Source organism: Daldinia decipiens (genome assembly GCF_022478715.1).
Source record: "Daldinia decipiens strain CBS 113046 unplaced genomic scaffold F4813scaffold_27, whole genome shotgun sequence".
In the NCBI taxonomy this organism is placed as follows: Eukaryota; Fungi; Ascomycota; class Sordariomycetes; order Xylariales; family Hypoxylaceae; genus Daldinia; species Daldinia decipiens.
In genome coordinates, this window is record NW_026054570.1 from 414,102 (window position 1) to 438,345 (window position 24,244).

Consider the following 24,244-nt stretch of genomic DNA (forward strand, 5'->3'; position numbering starts at 1 on the left):
CTCCAAACTACCGATCAACGCGATGCTGCAGTGTTGTACATAAGTTGCCCGGAGATATTCCTCTGATTCCCCCATTCCCAAGAGAAGCAAACGCGAGTCTTTGTGATCTATTGACTTCGTATTAAAAACAACGTAGCTTGAATGAACATCCATATAATGTAGACTGATGACTACTGAACTGTTGTTGGCCGGCCATGGTCTAACAACTACGCCTTGCAATAGGAGCCTTGGCCAGCTGTATTATAGTAGCTTATGTTAAAACGTTCCCTTAGAGGCGGAGATGACTGCTGGGCGAAAAGGGTTACAACCACTATGCTTCCCCATAAAATCTGCCGATTCGTTAGTACCTTCATGTGAGGATAATAGATAGACCCGGGGCTTACTCAGGTGGACCATAATGATCTTCGTGCCCAGGTAGCCCATCTGCTGCTAACGACAAGACGGCTGCATCATCAGTCTGTTGCTGATCATCCTCATCGAGGCGCTGACGTTTCGGTGGTTGTTCATCAAGGCCCGAGTCGTCCTGCACTAGGCCTAAAGAGTCGGCCTCCTCGCTAGGGATTTGAACGGACATGCCATCATGTGGAGCTGTAGCATCTTCCTCGTCGTCGTGAACTTGGCCTGGTACTCCAGGAGAAGATATATGGTCAAGACCAGCAATGGGTGCCGGAGGTTGTTTCCTAGGCCGCCCACGACCTGGACCGGGGCGCCGTGTGATGGGGTTTTGAGTAGGGTCAGATCTGCGCTGGGCATCTATACCACCGGATTCAACCTTATGCTGGGCTCTGCGGAGGCCTTGGAAGTGTTGACTAGTACCAGTTGATTAGTCCCCATGTGCTGTATCATACGTTGTATATCCTCTTGTGTGTATGTCGCGAAGTAAATCCGGTGTGCTAGGTCATCTCGACTTCTGTCTTGGGTTGCGACAACCTCAAGTACCCCGGTTGTACAGTTACCAAGTAACTTGACAGTTAAGTTAAGCAGAACCCTGTAGTTAATTGTGCGACTTGACATATCCTTTGATAACTGATGTATCTCTATCATATTGGAGCAATAGGTAGACTGCATGCGCTACTTGGTACATTACCAGATACACACACACACACATACACACACACTAGAGGAAGGGGACAAGGACGAGAAGGCTACGTAGATTTGAACCGGGTACGTGGGAACCAGGTTGCAGAAAGAAGAAATGGACTTTGCTTACCGGCATCCCTCATTTGTGAAGCCATATCCTAGGGATCGCATATGATTACCAATGGTAGTCCATTCCCCGCCGCTTATTACACCGATGTTCTTGACAGAGAGGATGGTGAAAAAGAGGTCTTTGTCAGCTCTGTCATTCCAATTTTTGTTCATTTTGGCTCTTTGGTAGCTCCGAGCCTTCGAGGCTAGAGCTTGAAGAGACTGGTACTAAGATAGCGATGTGGGAACTGCTATAGCAATAAGCTACTCTTCACGTGCGAATTAAGAAAATTGATAGAGATGAGAGCTTTTAAGAGGTTGAGAAGAATGGGTAAGGAGCTTTGAATTGGAGCTACCTGAATTACGCGGTCCGGAGCGGTAGTGACAAGGGTGGGTCGAGTCCCTTGGCGGTATTTCCACTAAGAACGAATTAGGATAGCGTGCTGTTGTTTTTTTGTTCGCGCACGGCCTATGTAATGATCCGAGACCTTGATGCGTTGCAGTTGCCAAGTTGGGGTGTGGGTGGTAGTAGAGAGATCACGTGAGTTCGCAATTCGATATACCTACATGTACCTAGGTCCTAGGTACCTACCTAGGTAACCTGTGTTTTCACGGTTGGTGTGTACCAGTTTGACTTTAAGTACATCTAACCTCGAGTGTGTGTATAATAATGTTGTTATAATAGGGGTGTCCGGGCAGCTAAGCACTTACCCATTCTTAGAATAGAACTCGACAGCTTGACCGGAATACTTCGGATAGCCGGGAATTTGCCGTTCCTCTTGGGGTAGCATGCTGCATCACAACTATCGAATTTACTTTTCCATTGCGCCTTCTTTTCCTTTCCGCGCTTCTTTCTAAAAGACGCTATGTACATGCATGCACTTAAATCTTAAAATGGAAAGGTGTATGGATTATGAAACATCACGTGAAAAGGCGACTAAAACGTGAGCAGACCATGCACACAGTGCTATAAACTCCAACTCCAACGCGTCCTAATCCTGGTTTTTCCCCTTTTACTTTTTACATATGTACTTCCCATTTATTTATTCTTCAACATTCTAGTGTTACACATTAGTAGACTCGGCACTATAACATTGTTCGGTAACAGGAATAAGACAAACATACCTATGTAAGAAGTAGTTCCAAAAAAAAAAAAAAAAAAAAAAAACCCTTTGTCGCTCGCAACCAATTTCTCCGAGAATTAGAAGCAAACACCAACAGCCTTAGTGCCCGACGTATTAAACAAGTTCCTTGGTTCCGAGAGAAAAACGCGGTGGCCCTCTCATCTAACTACATTCTACATATTAAAACTTGTCGAATTAACAAATAATTGGCTGCGAGGCTAGTTACATATATATTCGGAATTGAACAGGCCGTTCCTGGATGTTCCTGGATCGAGGATGCATGTGGTTGAATAACAACCGACGATCTCTACAAAACTACTGCGAAACTACTGCAAAATCAATTGCGAACTGGTAAATCCAAGGTACCTATCCGCTTAGAGATAGGCGGGAGATGACGTTACAGGTACACCAATCAGTAGTCTCGATAATCGCCCAATCGAGTACATTCAAGTCCAAGTTCCCAGCCTCCTGAATTCTTTGGTGACTCACGTCTTTAACCAACCCTCGTCCCGCTATGTACAAATATCTGAAGCTACCTACTTACCCACCCTACTTCGGCATCTTCCCCTTCTCGGGATCGGTTCCTAAAGTTAGCTTCGTATCATGTATTCTTTTTTCTCTCGTCTGATTGGTGTGTGAATTCCTCTCGACATCGCGCCGTGAAAGAACTACATACATTACAAAGGGTCCGAGCAGTCAATTTTGACTAAATAAGTTCTACCGTTACAGCGTATCTCAGCTAGCCGCAGCTCTATAATGCGCCTAAATTCTACGGCTTAGAGAGCTGTCAAGCGTTGGCTTAAGTTGGTCGAAACAGAAGTTTCTAGGATTCTTTAAACATCCCAGTCGAAAGACACGATGGTACTGCAGGGATTGCAAACCACTTTACGCGGTACACCGCGTACCATCCCACTTTCGCGTATTAAACCCCACCAACCCTTTTCTCTTTTCACCCCTTGATCTTCTTGGCCAAGACAAAGTTGCTCATAGTATTCGCCTTATTGCTTGCTAGACTGCTAGAGTTGGAATTGAAGTTGCTAGGCAACCGTGCCTTTCATACTGTTCGTCATATAGACCCATTAATGATAATCCCGGTGCAAGTAAGCTTGCTTTTCATGCAAGCACTTAAAGCAGCCCTGTTAACATACATTGTTGCCCTTCTCATTGAAGAAGAAAACTGGCCAGCCAAACGAAATTACTTGCATCCCTCTCCCTCTTTAGTCTTAGGCTTCACTCTTTTACCATAGGAATAACACTCTTTTAATCCATTATCTCGGCATCAAACGGCCTCTTAATCTTGCCACGGACCATCTTGCTTGTCTCCACCTTTCGTCATACTTTCACTTCACAATATTTGATCGACAGCTTGGTGTGATTCCTTCTCAACGACCTCCCAAGCTTCAGAGCTTTATCTAGGAGCCCTGACATATATTCCACCAGTCCTCCCTCACTGTCTTTCACGTCCACTCCGTTCGTGACTCGCCCATTTCATTTTACCTTCGCATGTTCAGATCATCATTGAAATCGAGGGCTCTCTCCGAATTGCTTTACACTTAGCTGTGCACTTCTTATTGAGAAGGCTCGCCTCCTCTAAATCTTGCCCATTCTACATTTCCCGGGCTATCCCACTGGCGGTAAATCGTCGCCATGTCTTCCAACAATGACAGTATGATGACCAGGTTCTTGTTTGCCATTTTGAAGCAGAAGAACCTCAAGGATGTAAGTTGAGTTTTGGCTATAACGCGTGTCCTAGACTTGCGGGGTTGGAATCCACTAACATATAATATAGATCAATTGGGACGCGGTTGCTAAAGACGAGATCTTACCCCAACCAATTTCCAATGGCCATGCCGCTCGCATGAGATACTCACGTTTCAAAATCGCTATGCTAGGCAATGAGCCTACTAGACGAAACCGAACGGGACAGGCGAAAAACCGAGTCACAAAGTCGAAGAAGGAACCAAAAGGGAAGAAGGACAAACTTGTCAAGCTAGAATCTACTCTAGAATCACTCCCAGAATCCTCGGTCACCCCAGAGCCATCCGAGGTGCCCGCTCCCAAGATTAAACAAGAGAGCGCCCCCTACAGCTTTGATGATCGGTTCACTCCTCGTCTAACTCCGGGACCATCTGGCCCAATTCCGGCTACTTCGGTTTCGAGCAACCATGGCGTGATTCAACCTCGATTTCTTACACCGGGCAGTGATAGCGACTTTTTCTCTCCATCTCCAGCCTTCACACCCAGCCCCACCAGTGAGATGGTCACTTCCCAGAACTCATTCAACTTCCGCGATTCGCCGTGCCCCGACCACCCCGACCCGATGTGGCCGAGTGTTCCGCACTATACCACCTTCGGGGCAGGTTCTTCATTTGATGAATTTAGAGCTAGCCCTTGCGAGCCACCCCACGTGCATTCTCATCCGCACATGCCTCCGTTTCGGACAGTTGAATTTGATGAAGATTACGTCGACGTGAAGCACGAATGGGACGAGTACTCTTGATGGACATGTCAGGGGCTCGGATAGGCTGGTTTTGGGCTATGATGATGTCAGGTCAGATAGCTAATATACGCTGTGGGGGTTATGAGCTGGTTTCTACGGGGAATTGATCAGGGAAACACGTGGATCGCTAATCTGTCATGGGGTACTTTCTATGCGGTTGGTAACAAAGGAAACCTGGGCGTTTCGGGTCGAATATCTGGCTTCTTGAGGGGTTTGATGCTGGTGAATTCACTCATTTGGGCTTTGTAAGACTACTACTTAGTGGCACGATTTCGACATCTGGCATTCGGACATGCCTGGGCTTGGTTGATGAGTACCTAGAGACGCTATACTGTTTCTATGAATGGAGGCTAAAGACATTCTTTGAGTATGTCGTATGAGCATGTGATACCCCAATTCAATAATTCTTGATGTATTGTGACTTTCAACCGGCCCTAGGAGCCAAACTAAACTATATCAGCTTTTCGTGATGATAAGTTATCAAACTACACGATGGTTCTCAGCTATTATGTAACCAGGAATGTGCTGAGATATCCAACCAATCAGATACGTCCAAGGGTTTTTTCAGAGTGTAAAGATCACGGGATTCTGTTATCTATTTGCCTTACGCAACTTCGGCCGGGAAACTTGCAGCACTACTCGTCGTTTCTGATAGCTATGTAACCTTTAAACCCTTCTTATTCCATATCACATATAGATCCCGCATGATAGGGTGGCTATCGTCATTATTGTCTAATCGTCTGACGGCGACGTAACGCGCGAAGAGGCACTTATACGAGTATTCACGCATCGTCCCGGAGTGCCCCAGCAATAGGGCTAGCGTCCACCGATGACCCGAGATCTGGACACGGGGCTGAGGCGGATGTAACATGGGTTGTCAGCCTTGAAGTAATTTTGCAGCTGAGAGTCGGGGCCCATGCGCGGGTATCAACGTCGGTGGCGTGTGGGGAAGGGTATTTGACCCCGGTATTTCACCATGTTTTTTGACCTAATGCGGTACTTATGGTCTCAGAATGGGTTGTGATAATGCACAGAAGTAGCTTGGAGAATATGTACTTTGGAGATACCCAGCAGGCGAGGCGAAAACTGTTGAGCGAGTTGCGGGAGTTGCGTCTTCTTAGACTATACTTCCTACCACTGTCACGTAAGAATCCACCCCGTGTTCCGCGGCTTGGCTATCGGATATGCAATGTGACTTGTGGTAACACCTCAAGTGACGACGACGACATGCTTGGGAGGCTATTCTAGAATTTCACATATTATCTGTAGACTGTCTGTTACGTACTTATCGTACGAGGGTGTCCTCGGAAACCCGGACGAGCTTATCGTCAAGCCACCCGCGCTTGGACACTTCGTCCACTGCAATCAACCCCATTGGGACGTTCCTCGAGAAATCGCCTCCAATGTTCGCCATGCTGGTATGGGTCGTACGTGATTCGCGGCCATCCTCGGTCTAGATGATAGGGATATATCGACCAGTTTTACAAGATTGTCAGGCCTGTATCTTACCGTCCATTTAAGGCTAGTTAGAACCTGTCCTCTTAATCCAACCATCATTATAACATCGCTTAGGTATTACTATTCACACCCTACATTATGTTTGACTGTTTATAGCGCTTACACCGGTGGCGTGTTGCGGTTCTATCACCAGGTACTAGCGAGGCCTACGTTACATGCCCAATAAGTATTCCGTGAGCCATAACGCCGGAGTATTAAGCCACTTTCCAATTAGGCATAGTATGATATTAGAATGTGATATATCGACCGCGGTCAGATTCGGTACCTTGGCTGCGGCGTTCGCCTTCACAAATCTGTAGCCAATACCTACTACGTATTCCAAGGAAATCTCGCATGGGATTTTCTAGGGAGTCGCCAAACCCGTGCTCCAGCTGATCCAAGTTAATAGTTACATATGAAATCTTTAGCGAATACGTGGGGTAAGTAGTAATTCTAACCGAGGATACAATCAAACGGCCGGATCCCACTCAGACAACATGGGGGCCACGTTATTATGATCTACGTGCATATCTTACTACGAAGTGGGAGCACATTTCGGTAAGTTAACCTATCTATTATCAAGCGTTTAAGTACGTGAATAACTAATGCTGCTTATCAAATTTGTAATTGTAATACTTCCTGCCCAGCGCCTTCTCAGCTACACTCCACGGTCTCCCACGTTCTATGCGGACGCCTGCTTCCCCGAGGGCATTTACAGACTTTCCATGTTTCAGGTCTGCTCAAGTGATTATATGCCTCTTGGCAGTATAATGACTATTGCGGTATCTTCGTTCCTACTAACGCTTTAAAAGTTCCAGCCAACGAATGTACTGTAGTCAAGCTTGCTTTTTTCGCGGTTAGACTTTTGTTCTACGGAGGTTTTCAACTTCGAAAAGATCTGCGGTCAGAATGTACAAGACAGGGTTGAAAACGCCGGCCTGTTACCCTGAGAGATATACGAGATAGAGGCGCTGTGGTTGCTTTAAATCATATCTCAGGTAATTTTTCATCTATCACTAGTAAGCTTACATTTTCAAGTTCCTTTTGAATAGGACTTTACGAATATAGGTAGTCATATTAATCCATCATTTTCTTCAAGCACCTTACACACCTTAAAGTAGCTTATTATTGGGAAATTAAGTTATCTGTCTTGTATTAGGGTGGGATGAAAAGTAGTCAAATGAGATTTCGCGTACGGTTTCATCAAGCCTATAACATCTTCTGGTCTGATTACATAAGTGCTCCCAATGTGCCGGTTAATTACTTGAGTTGACTTAGACTGGACTATTTCGATTGCTCATTTTCAACAAGTTGCCCAAGTAATTTCTTTTATCTTTATCCAGTTGCTACTTGAAATGAGGGTATTCGGATCTACCTTCTTACGTATTTATATGACGTAAGTGGTGGTTTAGATAATATAACGTATTGTCGCCATTCATAGTTGAGACTTTATACTTATTCGGTGCTTGACTAACGTTGATCTAGTTAAGGACTTAATCCAGTGTATAACGGTTACTACTTAGTGGGCTTGAAAGTGTTGAAAATTAGCTTAAACAATCTCCAGTTTATTGTAGGTAGCTTGTTGGGTTGGCTCGGCCTGTTGGAGTTTTGACTATTACCTAAGTATTTAGGTAGTTGGTATTGGGCGGTGTACACCGAATAAGGAAACGAAGGTATTGCAATGTCTGTTGTTGTTTTGATGATGATTACGTGTGTGTGTGTGTGTGTGTGTGCTACTTGAAAATATTGGTGTTTTGGGCTTGGACCAGTCCACATGGCAACACGTGACTGTGTTACATAGGAAATTATTATATCCTAACATTGGCTCTATCAAAGTTTACTTTTATACTATATTAAAACAGTCTCCGGGTCAATTATAAAAATAAGTAAAATCTCGACCTAGTCTATATATTTGAAGTTTCCGCCGTGTGTGGAATCTTTGCAGGTTTGGTACATTGCTGATCCAGATTGATGCTCCGCTTGAGGCGGTGGGGCGCATCGGACTCGGGAGGAGCCGAGGAACAACATCCCAAACGTCCGGGCCGATTAGTTTCAAACAAGTCGTGGACCCAGATATTTAAGCCTAAAATGAAGAAAATAGCGAACGATATGAGACGCTAGTGGATCTAAAAGGCCCGTAAAGACACTACCTAGGTAGGTACCTAAGTACGTTTGGATTGATAAGCGCAACATGAGCCACATCGTTAGTGAACATGATGTCGGTGAAGAAGATCATGGATCCGATCGGCTTTATCTAGGTTAAGGATTGGAAAGTATTTAGGAGATCTGGTGAAAGCTCCGAGGTAATACATATACTATGTATAGCGAGTAGCAACTTGGCGTGCTAACACCAATCAGGAATTCTTACATTTTCGGTATTGCGCTGAGGATATGAGTGGCGTTAATGTTAAAAGCGTGTAAAATGACGGCATTTGAGCTGACAATACATATTTCAATGGGTTGGTTTCCTTTTAAGGCAATCTTTGGGACTGTATCAAGCGATTACTGGCCAGAAAGCCATCCTTACCTAATACCTAATTTTTGAACGTCCCTTCATCGGAGCGCAGCGCTCGAGAGATGCGAAATGCAAGGCTGGCCCTAGTAATTCATATCAATAAACTGATAAGCCGTTGTAATATTACTCCGAGCTTCGCGATTGAACTTAAAAGATATCAATTAAGTGTTATTCGGCGATATCTCAACTGTATTAGTAAAGGCTGAAAAGTTTGACAGCTAAGTAAGGCGGTGTGAGGTTGTCCCAATGTTTCAATACTACCTACCAGAGGCAATTTTTACGAGAATTGAAAGGACGGGATATATACGTCTTTTTCTTTCATGGTAAATGCTAACCTAGATTCTAAAATACGTGTGCCCCTGACTAAAATCTTACCGTCGAGGACATCTTCTTGCGTTTCTGGTTGGAAAAAAACATACGAAATTCCCGAATGTGAATATTAAAATAATTAAAATATAAAATAATAAAGCGGTGGAAAAGATCGACCTGTGGAACTTTTCTACTGCATGGAGATAAATTCACTATCACCGTTATGCCCATTATTTACCAGGAGAAAAACATCCGAAGAGTTATTAGTGGCTACCTAGCTATGAGGTTACCTCCAGGTGTTATGGTCGTTTCCCAGTTTTTTAGTGTTGAAACATATTCGTCGCCACAGATAGCCTCACTACTACGTAAAGTCCACTCTAGAAAAATTCTTGAGTAATGAGTACCAAGATATTTTCCCTCACCCCTTCGTTTTATTGAGAGTGCATTGTTGTTTGGACTGCAGACGTAGCTATTTCTACTAATTACCGATGGTGTCTAATGTTAAACCTTAATAGCCTGTGAATATACCTATTAGCCATTTTTTCGTGGAACTTCGACTCGGTAGCTCTTTCATTTTTGACGACGGTAATGTTTAGTACTTGACTACTTATTAATATTGGCATTAAGTCCGATACAATAAACCCGATCTATGGTAAGTCCGACACTTATCTGAGTGGGTAGTGACGAGTTAAATATATGCGTCTATTAATTTTTTTGGTATATCTGGCGCCATTGCGACTAATGATGCTAGCCCATCACTAGCCACAATGTAACAGTGGGACCCTCTACACATTTTTCTCTAGTATGCAGACTTACACCGTTGATTTGCTTACGCAACATCAATTCTTCTATGAGGCCCATACAAGAGAATGCCTAGGTTACGCAGGTAGATTCCATTTATTTGTAGTTATCCACATGTAGGTGCCGAGGTAAGTATAATGTATGTACAGGTCTGCACCGTAACTTCTATCCACCGTTACCTCCACTTATCGTCATGGATTAGGAACCCGCAATCGGCTTTTTTGGCCGTAGAGTGATTAAAGTTCGAATGACAATGGGATGAGCCGGAAGCGACGTGGCAGTTGCTTCCCTACTTAAGTGTAAGTGACCTGCATTGTAACTTGAGTCGGGATTAAAGATCGAGTGCTTAATTCCACAATAAAATTCAATATTGAGACAACACAAAAATCTTCATCTCTTCATCTTTGACCTCATATCGGGCACCAAATCACCATATATCTCAATATGGCAGCACAGGCAAGCCCTAAGTTTGAAGGCTGGCTGGGCAAGTCTCCAGATGCCGTCAATGGAAAGATGTGAGTAACATCAATAGTTATTTCCTCATCATCTAGTTTGTCCCTGGAGTTGTTTTTCCTTCTTGAATGGTAGAAACACATATATAGGGAGCTTGCCTTACTTCCAAGACATATCCGAAATATCTGGACTTTTTATCGAATTACATAATCACTGACAACCATTGTTAAATAGGGAATGGGGAGAATATGAGCCCAAGAAATGGACCGAGGATGATGTGGACATTGAGATATCACACTGCGGTATTTGCGGTAGTGATATACACACGTTGAAGTCCGGCTGGGGCCCGACTCCCTACCGTACGTCCCCCTTTTAATTCTTTCGGATTAGTTCGCGTTATTTTTCTGACATTATCATAGCTTGCGTCGTGGGCCACGAGATCGTCGGCAAGGCGATACGTGTAGGAGCGAACGTGAAGCATGTCAAAGTTGGCGATCGCGTTGGAGTTGGTGCGCAAGCAAGGACTTGCCAGAAGAGCACCTGCCCGGAATGCTCGAACGGCTTGGAGTCCTATTGCCGAGAAGGCTTGATCAACACCTACGGCTCCATTTACCCGGATGGAGAAGGCAAAACTTATGGCGGCTATGCGGACTATAACCGTACAAACGGCCATTGGGTCTTCAAGATTCCGGATGGAGTTGATTCGGCCACCGTCGCTCCGATGCTCTGTGGTGGCATCACCATGTATTCGCCCCTAAAGCAAAACGGCTGTGGACCAGGCAAGACAGTGGGAATTGTTGGTGTTGGCGGTTTGGGTCACTTCGGTATTCTTTTCGCTAAAGCCCTGGGAGCCGACAAGGTCGTCGGTATCTCGAGAAAGGAAGAAAAAAGGGATGATGTACTGAAACTTGGTGCCGATGAGTACATTGCTACGGGCGAGGAGAAAGACTGGGCAACGAAGCACCGACGAACCCTGGACATCATCATCAGTACAGTGTCTCATTCAAAGATGCCGTTGAGTGACTACCTTTCTCTTCTAAAAGTAAGGGGCATTTTTATTCAAGTTGGGTAAGTTTGTCTCCATTTCACCTTGCTAATGCAGTGGCCAAACTTCGTTCAAAACTAATTTATTGTGTAGCGCTCCTGATGGAGGCGAGCTTCCCCCCATCAATGCATTCCAGTTAATTTTGGATGGAAGCAGAATTGGCGGTAGCGCCACTGGATCTCCTTGGGAAATAAGAGAAATGCTGCAGTTAGCAGCAGATAAGAAAATCAAATCTTGGGTTCAGGAACGACCTCTGAAGGACGCCAACCAGGCAATCATCGATATGGAGGAGGGTAAGGCCCGTTACCGATACGTGCTCGTAAATGAGAACTTTGGCAAACATTAAAGGAGCAGCTGATTTTCGGAGGCATAGAACATAGATGCTGGAGATATCGAACCAGTTGACTTAGAGTAAAGCGATTCATTTCCAAGAAAATAAATAATATAATTATCCCACTATAATAACCGTCCCAAAGTCCAAGTGTTGTCATGGTATAAGTGGAGCTACCTACCTAGTCAGGAATAATAATAGACCTAGGCGCGTAGCGCCCTCGAAAGAGGATACACAAAAGACAAGCGTTAATAGATTTTTACTACTACACTATAACTCTATAGCAGCTTTTCTGTTGCTTCTAACACTTAATCTACGTATGACACACATCAAGGGTTCTCTCTGGCAAGTGTATAGCTGTCAGCTAAATCCGTTTGATTCTACTGCTTACGTAAAAACTATTCTGAAAGTTTGACTTGCTCTTAGATTATTGTGATTGATATCGAGTAGCAACATAAATATAAAGCTAGACCATTTTTCTTTTAGAATGTCTTACTTGATCGATATGTCCTACAACCTATACCGTTCCATTATATCAAGCTTCAAAGTTATCAGATAAAAAAGAACTGGTAACTGACACTTAATATTCTAGACGATATAACTCTATCGGGATACGGAGGTGTTCTTGCTCCGACTTCCTCCGTCTAAAGCTGTAATCAATTCTACTCCTGTCAATTCAGCTGCCTGTTCTCTAATTCACATAGGTACCTCAAATTAAATCAGCCTTAACACATAAGTTTCACATTAAATGTTGTCTAATAGAGTACGTACTTGTGAATGTAAAAGAGTCTGACGTGAATATCGCCCCAGCCTTTGAACACACCTTTTTAGCTATATCTATAGATAAAGACTTGCCCTTAGCGCTTTTAATTTAAGCTGTAGGAAGTCCATTCGAGTCGAGTTGAACTTTGTCAGTTAGGTAGTTGTCATTACATCTTACATCATATTTCCATATAACGATACCTAACTATATTGGAGAAAGTATCTCTTTAGGACAAATCATTAAGTTTGTAAGTTATATTTTCGTCTTGAACGGAACACATTCATTCTGGTGTCTCATAAACCAACAGGTTAGTCTGAATTATTTCTGCTAAGAAGACAGACTTTCTCTCCATACTAGAAAGCTCATGCTCGGATAAAGGTAAGGCTCCAGATTTGTTTCGTTTGTCATTCCTCTTCTTTTGACAGCTGTATGCCAAACACCTCATCGTCAAACTTGCCCCTATGTCAGACTGTTGTTTATTATGGTTAAATCGCTGACTAAGTTGTCAACGTCGTCAGCTCTTCCATTTACACGTCGATTTGTCGTACGTACCTAAGTAAAAGCTTACACAACAGCAACTCTATAGCGGCGACTTAGACGTACGTCTGGTGGGCTAGACGGCAAACTCGACAACAAACTCGATGACCTAATTTGGGTAGTACCCGCCTTGTTGTTGAAATCTATCTACTTGGAAACCATTGTTTCTTAGTTCACGATCCTCGCGTCCTCCTTCCCACTTGAGTCCTAATCCCCTCCCATCTGATTCTTCTTTCAACACACCACCCTCAGGCCCAATCCCTTTACCACCTTCAACTTCTGGTACCTGACTACCACTACAACGAAACAACTTTCATACCAAATTCTAAGCCAGGAAGCTTTTATTTGGCACCACTGAGAAATCTACCGCAACAATACCATCTTCCCTCGAAGTAAGTTGTATAGTATTTCAGCATCATATCCCCTCCGCTTCATCATTCCACACCTTGATCTCTGCTGGGTGTCCGCACGAGAGCCTTCTCGCAACGTTCCCATTGCCGCTTGCACTTTAGCCCTCGTGACTACTCCCTCGACCCTACGATTTCTCTCTTCAATCTGAGACGTCGCTGGATCACCCACCCAACACTACCTCCCCATCCAAGTACAAAATATTTTCGCAATATTCAACCTATGCTCACATCAGTTTACTGATCTAATATACAGCTAGGTCGCGGTATCTATCGCTCGGATGTAAGTGGAAATCCCTGTGTACTTTTGTGTCCTCGAACCCCCATCCTATCAAGCGTCATATATTTGCCTGTCGTCTTGGCCCTCCGCATCGCATTAACCCTGCTTCCTCCCCTTCCGATGCTACGACATGGTCCCGGACATATTCCTCATCATCACCACACCCCAAGGCTCCATCTTTCCTCTGTTCTTCTCGATTTCCATCTATGAAGTGGTCGAAGAGTCGAAGTGATAGACTATCCTCGATTACTATAGGCTACACTGCCATTGCTACTTCTCCTCCTCCTCTTAATATTTCCCATTTGGCATGAACTAACTATTGGATCTAATACAGCATCTAAGATCAACCAAATTTCCACCGCCAAGCCGACTGTGTCAAACAGCAAACATGCCTTCCAAGGAAACAAGCGTACCCAGTGCTGGTGACCAGAAGTTCTTCGCCGTCCTGTTCAAGTACCTTCCCGCCGGCCTAGATCTTGACTGGGACGGACTTGCCCAGGAGCTCAATCTGAAGAACACAAAGATTGCCAAGGTATGGCCTACTGTTAAATGCATATGATTCATACTAACCATTTAAAGACTCGATTCTCACAGATCCGACGCAAGTATCAGCAGGGAGAAGCCGCGGGAAGCTCTCAGCAAGGCAATGCTTCCAAGGTCACCAAGCCGACTAAGGGCAAGAAGGCCAAGGTTGCCGGCAAGGGCCAAGACGACAATGATGGCTACGACGACGATGAGGATGTGAAGCCCGCTACTAAGAAGGAGGTCGAAGATGATGCCGAGGGTGTGGTTAAGATCGAGGATGGTGATGATGAGCTTATTGCTACTTAAGGTGATCAGTCGTGCTGATGTTTCCTCTTCTACCAACCTCAGTGGTTGGTGTCTTCGAGGATGACCATGGCATTTAATGGCATACGGGATCTGGTAATGCTCTTTACGACAAAGTAAACGAAGCTCTACAACACAAATCGCAGGGAGGGTCTCGGGTTTGATTCGCGATGCAATTAGTATTATAGTCTACACACTATATCAACAACGGTTGTTTTCATCATGGTTACTGTGCTCCTCTCACAATTACTGAACCGGGTGATGCTAAAATTCAGGCCCATAATATCTAGGCCTATGCCTTGCGTAGAGACCAATAGGTCAGACTTAATAGTAGAGCTACCCTATGACATAACTACTGGACCTGTAGACGAGCAAAAGGCTTATTTTTATATGACCACTAAGTGTGTCCTATCTAGTTTATACTGTCCAGATCACCCTGGGTTAAGTCCATATTATCGAGCCTCGTCTACCTTCCTGGAGTTGTATCTCATGTACCTTTTTTCTCTCCTTCCCAACATCTAGAGCAACTGCCATAATACGTGCCCCAACATATTCACGTATTCACCTGACATCTGGGCGGTGGGGTGTTTTGAGAAAGAACACAACTAAGCGGATACCTGAGAACCCCTAAGAGCCCTGAGACCTGCGCGAAGTATAGGGCATTAAGCTACTGTCCGTTGGGAGATTAGGAAAGTGAGCAACTTCCCTCAGGCAGACAAATTGAGAACCAAATCTTATTTCTTTCACCTAAGTCTGAAGAAATAATTTTTGTTTCCCTTTTCCAACAACAACAATCTACTCACATCTTCCCTCTCACCATTCCAACTTCAGACCTCAAAGAATTTCTAAGTCTTACCACACCTGTCTATTCTCTAAAGTAAGTAATAACTCTGGCTAATACCCTGTCACTTTCAGTCTTGCCTTTTGTATTGTTTCGTCAACCTGTTCTCGATTATTCTCAAAATTGGCTATCTCTGTTAAGGCTGAACATAAGCACATTCAGTTTTTTTTTCGAGCCCACTACTAACATTAAATAAGACATCCAAAACAATGGATTTGGGGAACGGAACAGTCGTAACGGTTACGCAGGCCGTTATGATGGTCGCAATCTTCAATAACGCAAGCTGGGACTTGCTCAAGACTGTGGATTGGGCCGCCGTCAGTGCCGAAACTGGGCATACCTCGAGCAAAAGTGCTCGTGACACTTTTACAAAACGTTGCGGCCGTAAGGGTGTATGTAATTCCCTATATACCTATGACAATGTACAACATTTACTAACTTAATCTGTCTTAGTGGTTGGAAGGAGGAGTGACTGTAAGTCAAATTACCTATATTACATCTATTATTATTGCCCAACCCAAAACACCAACTAACAAGTTGGGTTTCCTAGATTCTTCCTGCTGGTGGTGGTCGTGGTGCCCGTGGTGCTTCTGGCGCTTCTGGCGCCACTGTTGCCCCTGCAGCCACCCCTGCAGCCGCACCTCCCGCTGGCCCTCCCGCTGCTGTGCCGGCTGTGGCGCCCGCTATCAACGCCGTCCCCGCCACGGGACCCACTACCACTCTGGCCCCCGCACTCCCTGCCGCTGCCGCTCCGGCTCCGGTCCCGGCCCCGGCTTCTCTCCCTGCTCCGGCCCCTGCGCCGCGCCGCCGCCGTGCCAGAGGAATTCTTCGCAGAGCTCTTTGGGGTCGCATTTTGAGGAGACGTGCTTCTAGGCGCTAAAAAAAATGCTCTGGGTGTAATCTTTCTTGTGTACTTTAATCTGCCCAACGGCTGTTAGCCTCGTTGTTCGGGCCTGCACTAATTGAAAGAAGAAGTTTGATATGTTGGTTTGAACCAGCCTTGGAGAGGCCCTGTATGTATCTATTAGGTAATACCAAAAGACCTCTGCCATCGAAAGTCGATACATCATAAATTGTTACAGTAAATGACGTAGTCCTTGTAATGCTATGCCTCGGAGTCCGGAGCAGCACAGTACTGAGTACCGAGCACTTCCAGCTATATTAAGCCTCTTTAACTCAGCTGAAATGCCCCCTACTGTTCATCTTCAATACTCATACTACTTCCTTTACCTCTATTTCGACCAGCATATTCCAGTACGAATGACAAAGGCATTTGTAGTATGGAATAGTTGGACCTTTGACATGCCACACGACAACATCTAAAGATTAAAGCTTGTCTTAAGTTTTATCTTTGTGGCTACTCTTGGAATCTTGTCTAAGATAATTCACGACACTCAAAGATCAGCTTCTGACAGTTCACCATAGTATAGTAAAAGAATTTTCATATTTTAGCTGGTGGTCCCGACATCAACTGTCCTACTGGATCCCCAAGTGTGTCCACCATCACGACATATGCCCAGCAGCACTGATTTCCGCATACATAAGCCATAAGCAACTCTAAGACCGAGTGCCTTCCAAGTTGATCCTCAGTTATTTCAGTAGTGGCCGAAGCTTAGGCCGTTGCCTGGTATATCGAGTCTGACTGCATTTTATGCGGACCTGCTACACTGTGGCAACAACCATCCAACAACCATCTACTAGAAGCAAATTGCAACTTCTTCGAGGGTAGGCTGGGTACAGGGCCTACTTCCTTACTAGTAGCAATCAAAGACAAAAAAGCCAAAGCTTCCACTACTTGATCAAAAATTTTCGACTGACCTGTCAATCCTAAAAACCTATCCTCCCACCCATCAACTTCAACAATATCAACCACCCCTCCACTTCTCTTCATACCCAAGGTCTTCGTACTTCATCTTCAAACCTTTCTACTTGATCCCTCTAGCCTGACAACCTCACGTCAGTCACCGACAAGATGCCTGCTCTAGACGTTGACTCTCAGTTCAAATTCCTCATCGTGTGCATCAAGCACTCGACTGCTGGAAAGGTGAGCGCTACCCTTTTGATGATTAACCAAATCTTCGCGTACCAAATGTATCTCTCAGTTGAGTTTTACTGACCTAAATAGATTGACTTCGCTGAGGTCGCCAAGGAATGCGAGATTGTCTCGAAGGGCGCAGCGTAAGTATCTCCCTAGTAATTACCATCATATTTCTCTATATAATATTACTTTACATTCATTCCAATCCTTTTCTCTAGACTAACCACGTTCCTACCTTCCAGTGCCAAGCGATATGAGCGTCTCATGAAGTCCCACGGCATCGGCGCTGCCGGTGGCGTGGGAGGCGTCAAGAAGGAGTCCAAGGACAGCAAGGACGGCGTCAAGACTCGCACCCCCAGCAAGAAACGCAAGCTCGCTGCCGTCGACGAGGATGCCGGCGACGCTGACGAGCCCGTCAAGACCGAGGTCAAAGGTGAAGTCAAAACTGAAGATTCGATCGCCGTGAAAGCGGAGCAGGAGAACGGTTGTGGCGCGACTGCTGCCGTACCCGGTGTCGCGTCTACCAACGAGGCAGCGCCGACGAGTCAGCCTGACATATCGCCTTCTACCAACGCCCAGAATGACGACGACGACGATGAAGTCCTAGTCATCAGTGCTACGGAGAGGCGCGATGACGGCGGTAGCGTCCCGGTCTACGGCAGTGGTGGTCATCATCACTCGTATTCGCATCCGCACTCGCCTGCTCCAATTACTCCGGGGGTCCACTCCTTTGATTATGCTGCTAACATGACGTTCCCTCAGCAGATGCCCATGACGACGGCGACGACGGCGAGGATGCCCTCGTCGCATAATTCCCTTCCCTACGGGTTCCCCTCTGGCACATGGATATTCCCTCATGACACACATGGATATCTCTAGCAAACACCAGTCCCTCGTTATTACCCCAAGACACACCATCAAACCATTCCATTCTCTTTTATCGTGGTATGTATTCGACATAATATTCGATTATTTCTTCATTAGCTAATGAGATACAGGCAGGAATGATCTATGGTACACACAAATAAGGGATGAGTTCTGGGTGGATTTCGGCTGATTTGGCAATCGTATGGGGGCTCTTTCGGGTAGTATCGTCGTTCGTAGCTTAGTTTCCGATGTTCTCTTGACACTCGGCCAAAAGGTAGACTCTATTTATTAACAGAGTCTCGTTGCAATCATATCCGGTACTGTTTTCTGACTATTGTGACCCCCTTTTAAACCCCTGACGCTTGGGTAATCCACAGAGCTCAAAGGCACAGTTACGCAGAAATCTCAGTAGGCTTAATAATTACGTCGGGAGGGACGTAATAAGCCTAGAACTACCAGAGGATTCTATATGTAGGAAATATGTGGTACTGATGAAGTATCGTCCTGATTTTTTAGTATTTCTGATGTCTACCTGTAAGCTAGTAGGATGTGATACTTCTAGAAACTCCAAAGGCGTCACACAGAGCAAAGATATTTTCTTTAAATATGTTTCGGTAGTATTCTTTCAAGACGAAGTATCCAGAATTTATCTTAGGGGCACTATCATCCATACAACTGTTCTTCGGTAATAATTGGAAAAGGTCGGAATATTTCTGGTTTCACATAAGAGCATATTAATAGGATATCCACGCTTAAGTTTTACAAGTCTGAGGTGATCCTGCCATTGGTATATTATATGTGTTCCTGTCCGACTTAGATAAAATACTGGCGGTTCGCCATATGGAAAACCACGAAGATCAGGGCCTTTCAAGGTGGTGTACTTATAAACTGTTCGACTATAGTTATTAATCGTATGCACCTCTCAATAGAGCCACCAAAACACATGAATGTTCAAGCTCGGGTTCTTATGGTGGAACTTTAGAGCTCCATGGAAGGTGGTTCGTAGGTTTCGACACTGGATAACTGAAACATATCATATTCGTAGGTATCGCAGAAAATCCATCAGGCTCTGAACTACCAAGCACAGTACAGCTTGATATTTACCTACCTTGCCCAGCCTTTTGCTTCTAGTAATATTGTTCGCAACAGGATATTTATATTAAAAGTACCTTTGTTTACATTCACAAACTCGAGCTTCGAGAGAAGGGGGTCTATTTCTATCAATGGGTAAGGGCTACATATCTTGTGAGCAGCTATTCTCAGTATTATGGAATTAGGGACGTCTTTTAATCTTCTCTATAGAAGTCTTGACTAGTTTGAATAGATAGAGGCGTCTAGGAGGTATGAACCGAGGATTTCTCCAAACTACATGTTGCAAATGCTATTTTGTTGAATTATTGCTTCCATCGACTATACAAGACACAAGATCTGATATCCTCCAGTCATTTCGGCAACTCTGCATCGTATCCTCTAGCTCTTCTTTAGGACATGCTTCCTATCAGCCACTTGAATTCTACCGTGAAATATCCTGTTTATTACCACTAGCTAGGATACGCCATGCCTATGTAATAGAGAATTTTATGTTATTTGCTAAATATTTTCATACTTCTAGATTGTTCCATCGATATAACCAAACTTGGAGTGTTGATAACAGGACTATCCCAGAGCAAACGTATTGTTAGGCCAAGCGATGGTCATAATTATCAACGATATATTACTCCCTCACCGTCCCCGTCAACTCAAGTAGTAAAAAAGAATACATATATTTTTACCCAGAGTAGTTGCATGATCTATACCTAACGGCCTTGAAGTATTATATATGTCAGCAATTCCTCTAATCGCTTCTGGAATGGATTTCAGAATGCCTGTTATAGCATTATTACGTCGCTTAATATCTACTAATAGGGACGCTCGCTCAACTATCTCTAGGATGTTCAATAAAAAATCTGTGATGAGGAGCGTTGAGCATCCGCGCTACGAAATCTAGACACGGCGGAAGAACTACCGAGTCATTGGATATCAGCGGCAGTTTTACATTGACAGGCGTGTATTAGATTTCTCCCATATTTCCTCTTTTTCAATCGCGTACGTACCCAAGTACATGCAGATCCTGTCTACATCATGCCTATGCACGTACCTTCGTACCACCAAATAACCCGATCACATCTTCCCAAGATCTGATTCAGGGACCCACATTTGTTTACTGGGCAGCGGTATGTGGGTCTGTCCGCAATTTATTTGGCCGTGCGTACCCTCATTGACAGGGAAGTTACAACTCCCAAGAGTGGGGCCGTGCGCCAATTCCAACGTCAACTCACTGAGCCGCAATATTCTCAGTGATCCTCAGGGTCATAATCAGGAAGTACTTAGGTACGAACAGGCAACGCACAAACAGGACATACCTGTATGGATGCTACACGTACTTAATTTTTAGCTTGATTATCAGTCTGTGATAATATCGATTTGTTTTATGGTACTTTCACGCAATACTTTTGGAACCTATGATAATGCTCTAAAATAAAATCACTGATCTTAGATATCCCCGTTAATTATCAACACCAATAACCTTATATAACATAATAATTATTGATTCGATATGAGAAAACATTTCTTTACTTGTCTTTTACTTAATCAAATATGAGGGCCACTAGAAGATTAAAACAGATTTTAAATCTATTGCAGCTGTAACGCAATACCTACCTCACCTTGTAATTATGTTTTTAGACCAGAAAAAGTAGACACCTCATAAATGTATGATTTCTAGTATTCATTGATATCCCCTAGTCCTTGAGATCATGTTTCAGGAAAAGATCACGATATACTGAGCGTTCAGCCTTAGTCAGTGTTTTGGTATTACATTACTTGGATCAAATAAATGCTACAAGTACCTGAGTATTTTCTATTGATTCTAGTGATCTGGTAAATTGGTTAGCTGTAAATAATGCACTTTTGGTAAAATACCAAGTCGTATTGTGGAGGCATGTCGCGAGCCCGAGGTACGTTTGTGTGTACGTACCCCAGCTCAGATGTTTGATTTTCTATTACAACTCAAGGATCAAATTATCGTATGCATTTTGATAGGCAAGATACCCCTAATCACTTAGGTACATAGGTACGGTTGCAGGTGCAAGATCAGGTTACAGGTCGGGATAAGGTCAAAGCTTCTTGATCCAGTGGACAACAGGGCAAACAGGTTGGAAATACAGACTGATGCAGCTGGCATAAATATTTTTTTTTAATCATCCGGGTGATTCATTTGATTTCAAAACCACCACGCCCCACACCGCTCTGGATCTGCCGTCTCCTTAGTGATATATTTCTGCCTCCCTCAGCCTTCTCCACCATCATCTTCTTCCACCTCACAGCAACTTGACAACTCTTCAGTTACCACCCCACAAGTTGTGATAGCAACCTACTGTACAATCAATTTTCTCCTGACAAGTGGGTCTGTATTGGTACATTTGTCACAGCCTTTTCGACTTTAGTATCAATCTTTCCAACCTCGTCAAGTACACCTGATTGTACACCTTTTACCAACCCCACAATTCATTCTATCAGCCTGGTCTGAAGACATATAAATATCAGGCAGTTCCTCCACCATTCTCAACTTTTTCCCTTTTCATTCACCACACTTCACACTCCATTGCCAACTCTTCACTACCAACTTCTTCTATCATCAACCTAGATCATCAACCTTGATCATCAACCACAACCTTCACTATCAACTTTGATCATCAACACTCGGCCTTCAAGCCTTCATCATCTTGACAAATCTTCTCTAAGATTGTCAAGTTTAGTCACTGGTTCGTCTCTCGGACAACAGTAAGTCAAAATTTCCTCCAGTCTCCCCAGTCTCCGCAGTCTCCCCAGTTACCCATCATTTTCTTCTACACAACCCAACCCGACCCCCACCATACCTACTCTCTTCACTATTTTGTACAACTTTTCTCAACTTCAATTCACACAACCCCCACCAACCTCTCGCACATCTAGCCTCTGGTAAGTGCACAACCCTCTCCACCTTTACCCTTCACCTACCTTCCTACCTTTCCCACCTCTACAACCTTTCCACTACCCTCTGCCTTCTACCCTTCCCTTCTACCTATCCCCATTACATATTTTCTCGCATCATCATCAACCTTCACCTCTGGCAAAATTATTCACCGCCTGTATCTTCCAACCACCCCACCCCACCTTCCTTTCTTACATTCATTACACACATACATAACACATACACACAATCATCATCCTCCATCACTTCGCATACACTAACCCATCTTTTCAGACAACTCAATCAGTCTTCTCTCGGAACTCGATCTACCTGTTCATTTACAAGAACAGAAACTATGTCGTAAGTTTATTTTCCCTTTCTTTTTTCTACTCTATCCTTTTCGTATTGACATTTAATTAACTTCAATACTTAGGTCTCAGGGAGATAAGAACTGCAACCAGGAGGTTCCCCGAACTCCGGACTCCGGAATCGGAATGATGGAGGGACAGGAGCCCGGCACCACGGCTAATGGTAAGTAATGTTTTGTAGTCCCTTCATGTTTATAGTTATGACATCTCTGCTAATGCATGAAATTTAGCCACCAACGACCCCCAGAACGCTATGGTGGCAATTGAGCGCCACGGTGTCACCGTCAGGTACACTCTCGGCCAGATCACTGCGATGGGTGCTTCACTAGCTCGTGCGCGTGCTGACGGTCTCTTCCCGCCTACCACCGCTGCCAGCCACGATGTCCGTGCGATCACCAGCGATTACTTTCGCTTTGTCCAGCTTACTGCTGCCCGCGGTACTGCCCCTCCCGAGGAGTGGAACCAGATGCGTCACGTGGTCCAGCTTCTCGTTGAGATCACTCAGGAAATTCGGGCTCGTGATAAGGTCGCGGCTGAGCAGACTGAGGAGGAGCGCGTCCAGGCTCATGTTACCAACATGATGAGTGGTGTTAGTGCTGAAACCAAGCTTTACAACATTGTCAAGCATGCGGTCACTTTTGCGATGAACAACGGATCTGGCGATGAAGCTGCTACTCTCACTGGCCAAAGCATGGTCAATATTCTTCACGGAATTCGAGGTGCCATCAACGACATGGCTGACCAAGGCACTCACGGCGTCAACAATGTCAATGTGGAGACTGTTCTGGAGGAAGTCTTCGGTATGATTGACTTCGCCCTTAGTAACTTTGTGGGCCCCCTCGATCAGAACGTCGAGCAGATGCGTGGCCAGCTCAACCGCGTTGACGGCCAGATCAGTCATGTGGATGGCCAGATTATGCACCTCAATGCAATTGGTCAGCATGTCAACGCCATTGACGGCCATGTTCACTCTCTTGGCAACAACATCAACGCGTTCGGCACCCTCCTGAACTCGACTAACGGCAATGTTGTCAGCCTCACTACTCAGATCGCCCTCCTCCAGACTATTGTCAACATGCTTCCTCGCATGATCGCCGAAGCATGTCAGCAGATGCTTCCTGGAGCTACTCAAGAGGCCATGGGTCCTATCATTGCCATCATTGAGGGCCATCTGGGCACCGCCTTGCCTATTGGTACTGCCAATGGCACTCAGCAGCAGCCTAGAGGAGTGAAGAAGTTCTTCAACTCCGTCAAGAAGCTGTTCCGAAAGAAGTAAGGAGCTTACTAGCCTTACCCAGCGAGATTGTCATCAGGGATGCTTTAGTCACAAGTCTTCGTGGTTGCCTTAATACTCTACTTCTTCACTTTCTATCCGGTCGACAACAAGTAAGTTCTCCTCACCATTTCTAATGTCCTTCAACACTGATTACTAACTTGCCACAGATGCTTTGGTGAGGGTCGGCCGCTGGTCTGCATATGACAGGCTTGTAGCGGAATTAGGACCAAAACAAAATAAGGAGCTGGAGTGGGATGCATGGATCTATCAGACAGACTGGTGGAT

The 24,244-nt window shown here is 44.8% G+C and overlaps 7 protein-coding genes across 7 annotated transcripts; 6 read left to right on the forward strand and 1 right to left on the reverse strand.

Annotated features, from left to right (window-relative positions):
- Positions 1–379: 379 nt before the first annotated feature.
- On the reverse strand, positions 380–1,362 carry F4813DRAFT_391403 (uncharacterized protein; the record flags this gene model as incomplete). The annotated part of the gene is made up of 2 exons (XM_049247161.1): positions 380–809; positions 1,211–1,362. The coding sequence occupies 2 exons, from the start codon at positions 1,360–1,362 to the stop codon at positions 380–382; spliced, it is 582 nt and encodes a 193-aa protein (XP_049097796.1).
- A 2,397-nt stretch (positions 1,363–3,759) lies between these two features.
- On the forward strand, positions 3,760–5,058 carry F4813DRAFT_155303 (uncharacterized protein). Its single transcript, XM_049239003.1, has 2 exons — positions 3,760–4,031; positions 4,102–5,058. The coding sequence occupies exons 1-2, from the start codon at positions 3,960–3,962 to the stop codon at positions 4,810–4,812; spliced, it is 783 nt and encodes a 260-aa protein (XP_049097797.1). The 5' UTR covers positions 3,760–3,959; the 3' UTR covers positions 4,813–5,058.
- A 5,002-nt stretch (positions 5,059–10,060) lies between these two features.
- F4813DRAFT_366496 (NADP-dependent alcohol dehydrogenase C) lies at positions 10,061–11,887 on the forward strand. The gene is made up of 4 exons (XM_049244037.1): positions 10,061–10,449; positions 10,622–10,746; positions 10,807–11,455; positions 11,526–11,887. Exons 1-4 carry the CDS (start codon positions 10,379–10,381, stop codon positions 11,776–11,778), a joined length of 1,098 nt encoding a protein of 365 aa, XP_049097798.1. The 5' UTR covers positions 10,061–10,378; the 3' UTR covers positions 11,779–11,887.
- A 2,251-nt stretch (positions 11,888–14,138) lies between these two features.
- On the forward strand, positions 14,139–14,581 carry F4813DRAFT_391406 (uncharacterized protein; the record flags this gene model as incomplete). Its single annotated transcript, XM_049247162.1, has 2 exons — positions 14,139–14,282; positions 14,330–14,581. The coding sequence occupies 2 exons, from the start codon at positions 14,139–14,141 to the stop codon at positions 14,579–14,581; spliced, it is 396 nt and encodes a 131-aa protein (XP_049097799.1).
- Positions 14,582–15,628: 1,047 nt separating this feature from the next.
- Positions 15,629–16,299, forward strand: F4813DRAFT_391407 (uncharacterized protein; the record flags this gene model as incomplete). Its single annotated transcript, XM_049247163.1, has 3 exons — positions 15,629–15,811; positions 15,873–15,893; positions 15,970–16,299. The coding sequence occupies 3 exons, from the start codon at positions 15,629–15,631 to the stop codon at positions 16,297–16,299; spliced, it is 534 nt and encodes a 177-aa protein (XP_049097800.1).
- An 879-nt stretch (positions 16,300–17,178) lies between these two features.
- Positions 17,179–18,336, forward strand: F4813DRAFT_397979 (uncharacterized protein; the record flags this gene model as incomplete). Its single annotated transcript, XM_049247994.1, has 3 exons — positions 17,179–17,463; positions 17,545–17,597; positions 17,700–18,336. The coding sequence occupies exons 1-3, from the start codon at positions 17,392–17,394 to the stop codon at positions 18,334–18,336; spliced, it is 762 nt and encodes a 253-aa protein (XP_049097801.1). The 5' UTR covers positions 17,179–17,391.
- Positions 18,337–22,670: 4,334 nt separating this feature from the next.
- Positions 22,671–24,056, forward strand: F4813DRAFT_397982 (uncharacterized protein; the record flags this gene model as incomplete). Its single annotated transcript, XM_049247995.1, has 3 exons — positions 22,671–22,675; positions 22,749–22,846; positions 22,914–24,056. The coding sequence occupies 3 exons, from the start codon at positions 22,671–22,673 to the stop codon at positions 23,957–23,959; spliced, it is 1,149 nt and encodes a 382-aa protein (XP_049097802.1). The 3' UTR covers positions 23,960–24,056.
- Positions 24,057–24,244: the final 188 nt, after the last annotated feature.

Coding starts and splice junctions, on each gene's coding strand:
- F4813DRAFT_366496 (XM_049244037.1), top strand. CDS start 10,379: ATGGCAGCACAGGCAAGCCCTAAGTTTGAAGGCTGGCTGGGCAAGTCT. Junction 10,747..10,806: donor CTGGGGCCCGACTCCCTACC/GTACGTCCCCCT, acceptor ACATTATCATAG/CTTGCGTCGTGGGCCACGAG. Junction 11,456..11,525: donor GGCATTTTTATTCAAGTTGG/GTAAGTTTGTCT, acceptor TTTATTGTGTAG/CGCTCCTGATGGAGGCGAGC.
- F4813DRAFT_155303 (XM_049239003.1), top strand. CDS start 3,960: ATGTCTTCCAACAATGACAGTATGATGACCAGGTTCTTGTTTGCCATT. Junction 4,032..4,101: donor AGCAGAAGAACCTCAAGGAT/GTAAGTTGAGTT, acceptor CATATAATATAG/ATCAATTGGGACGCGGTTGC.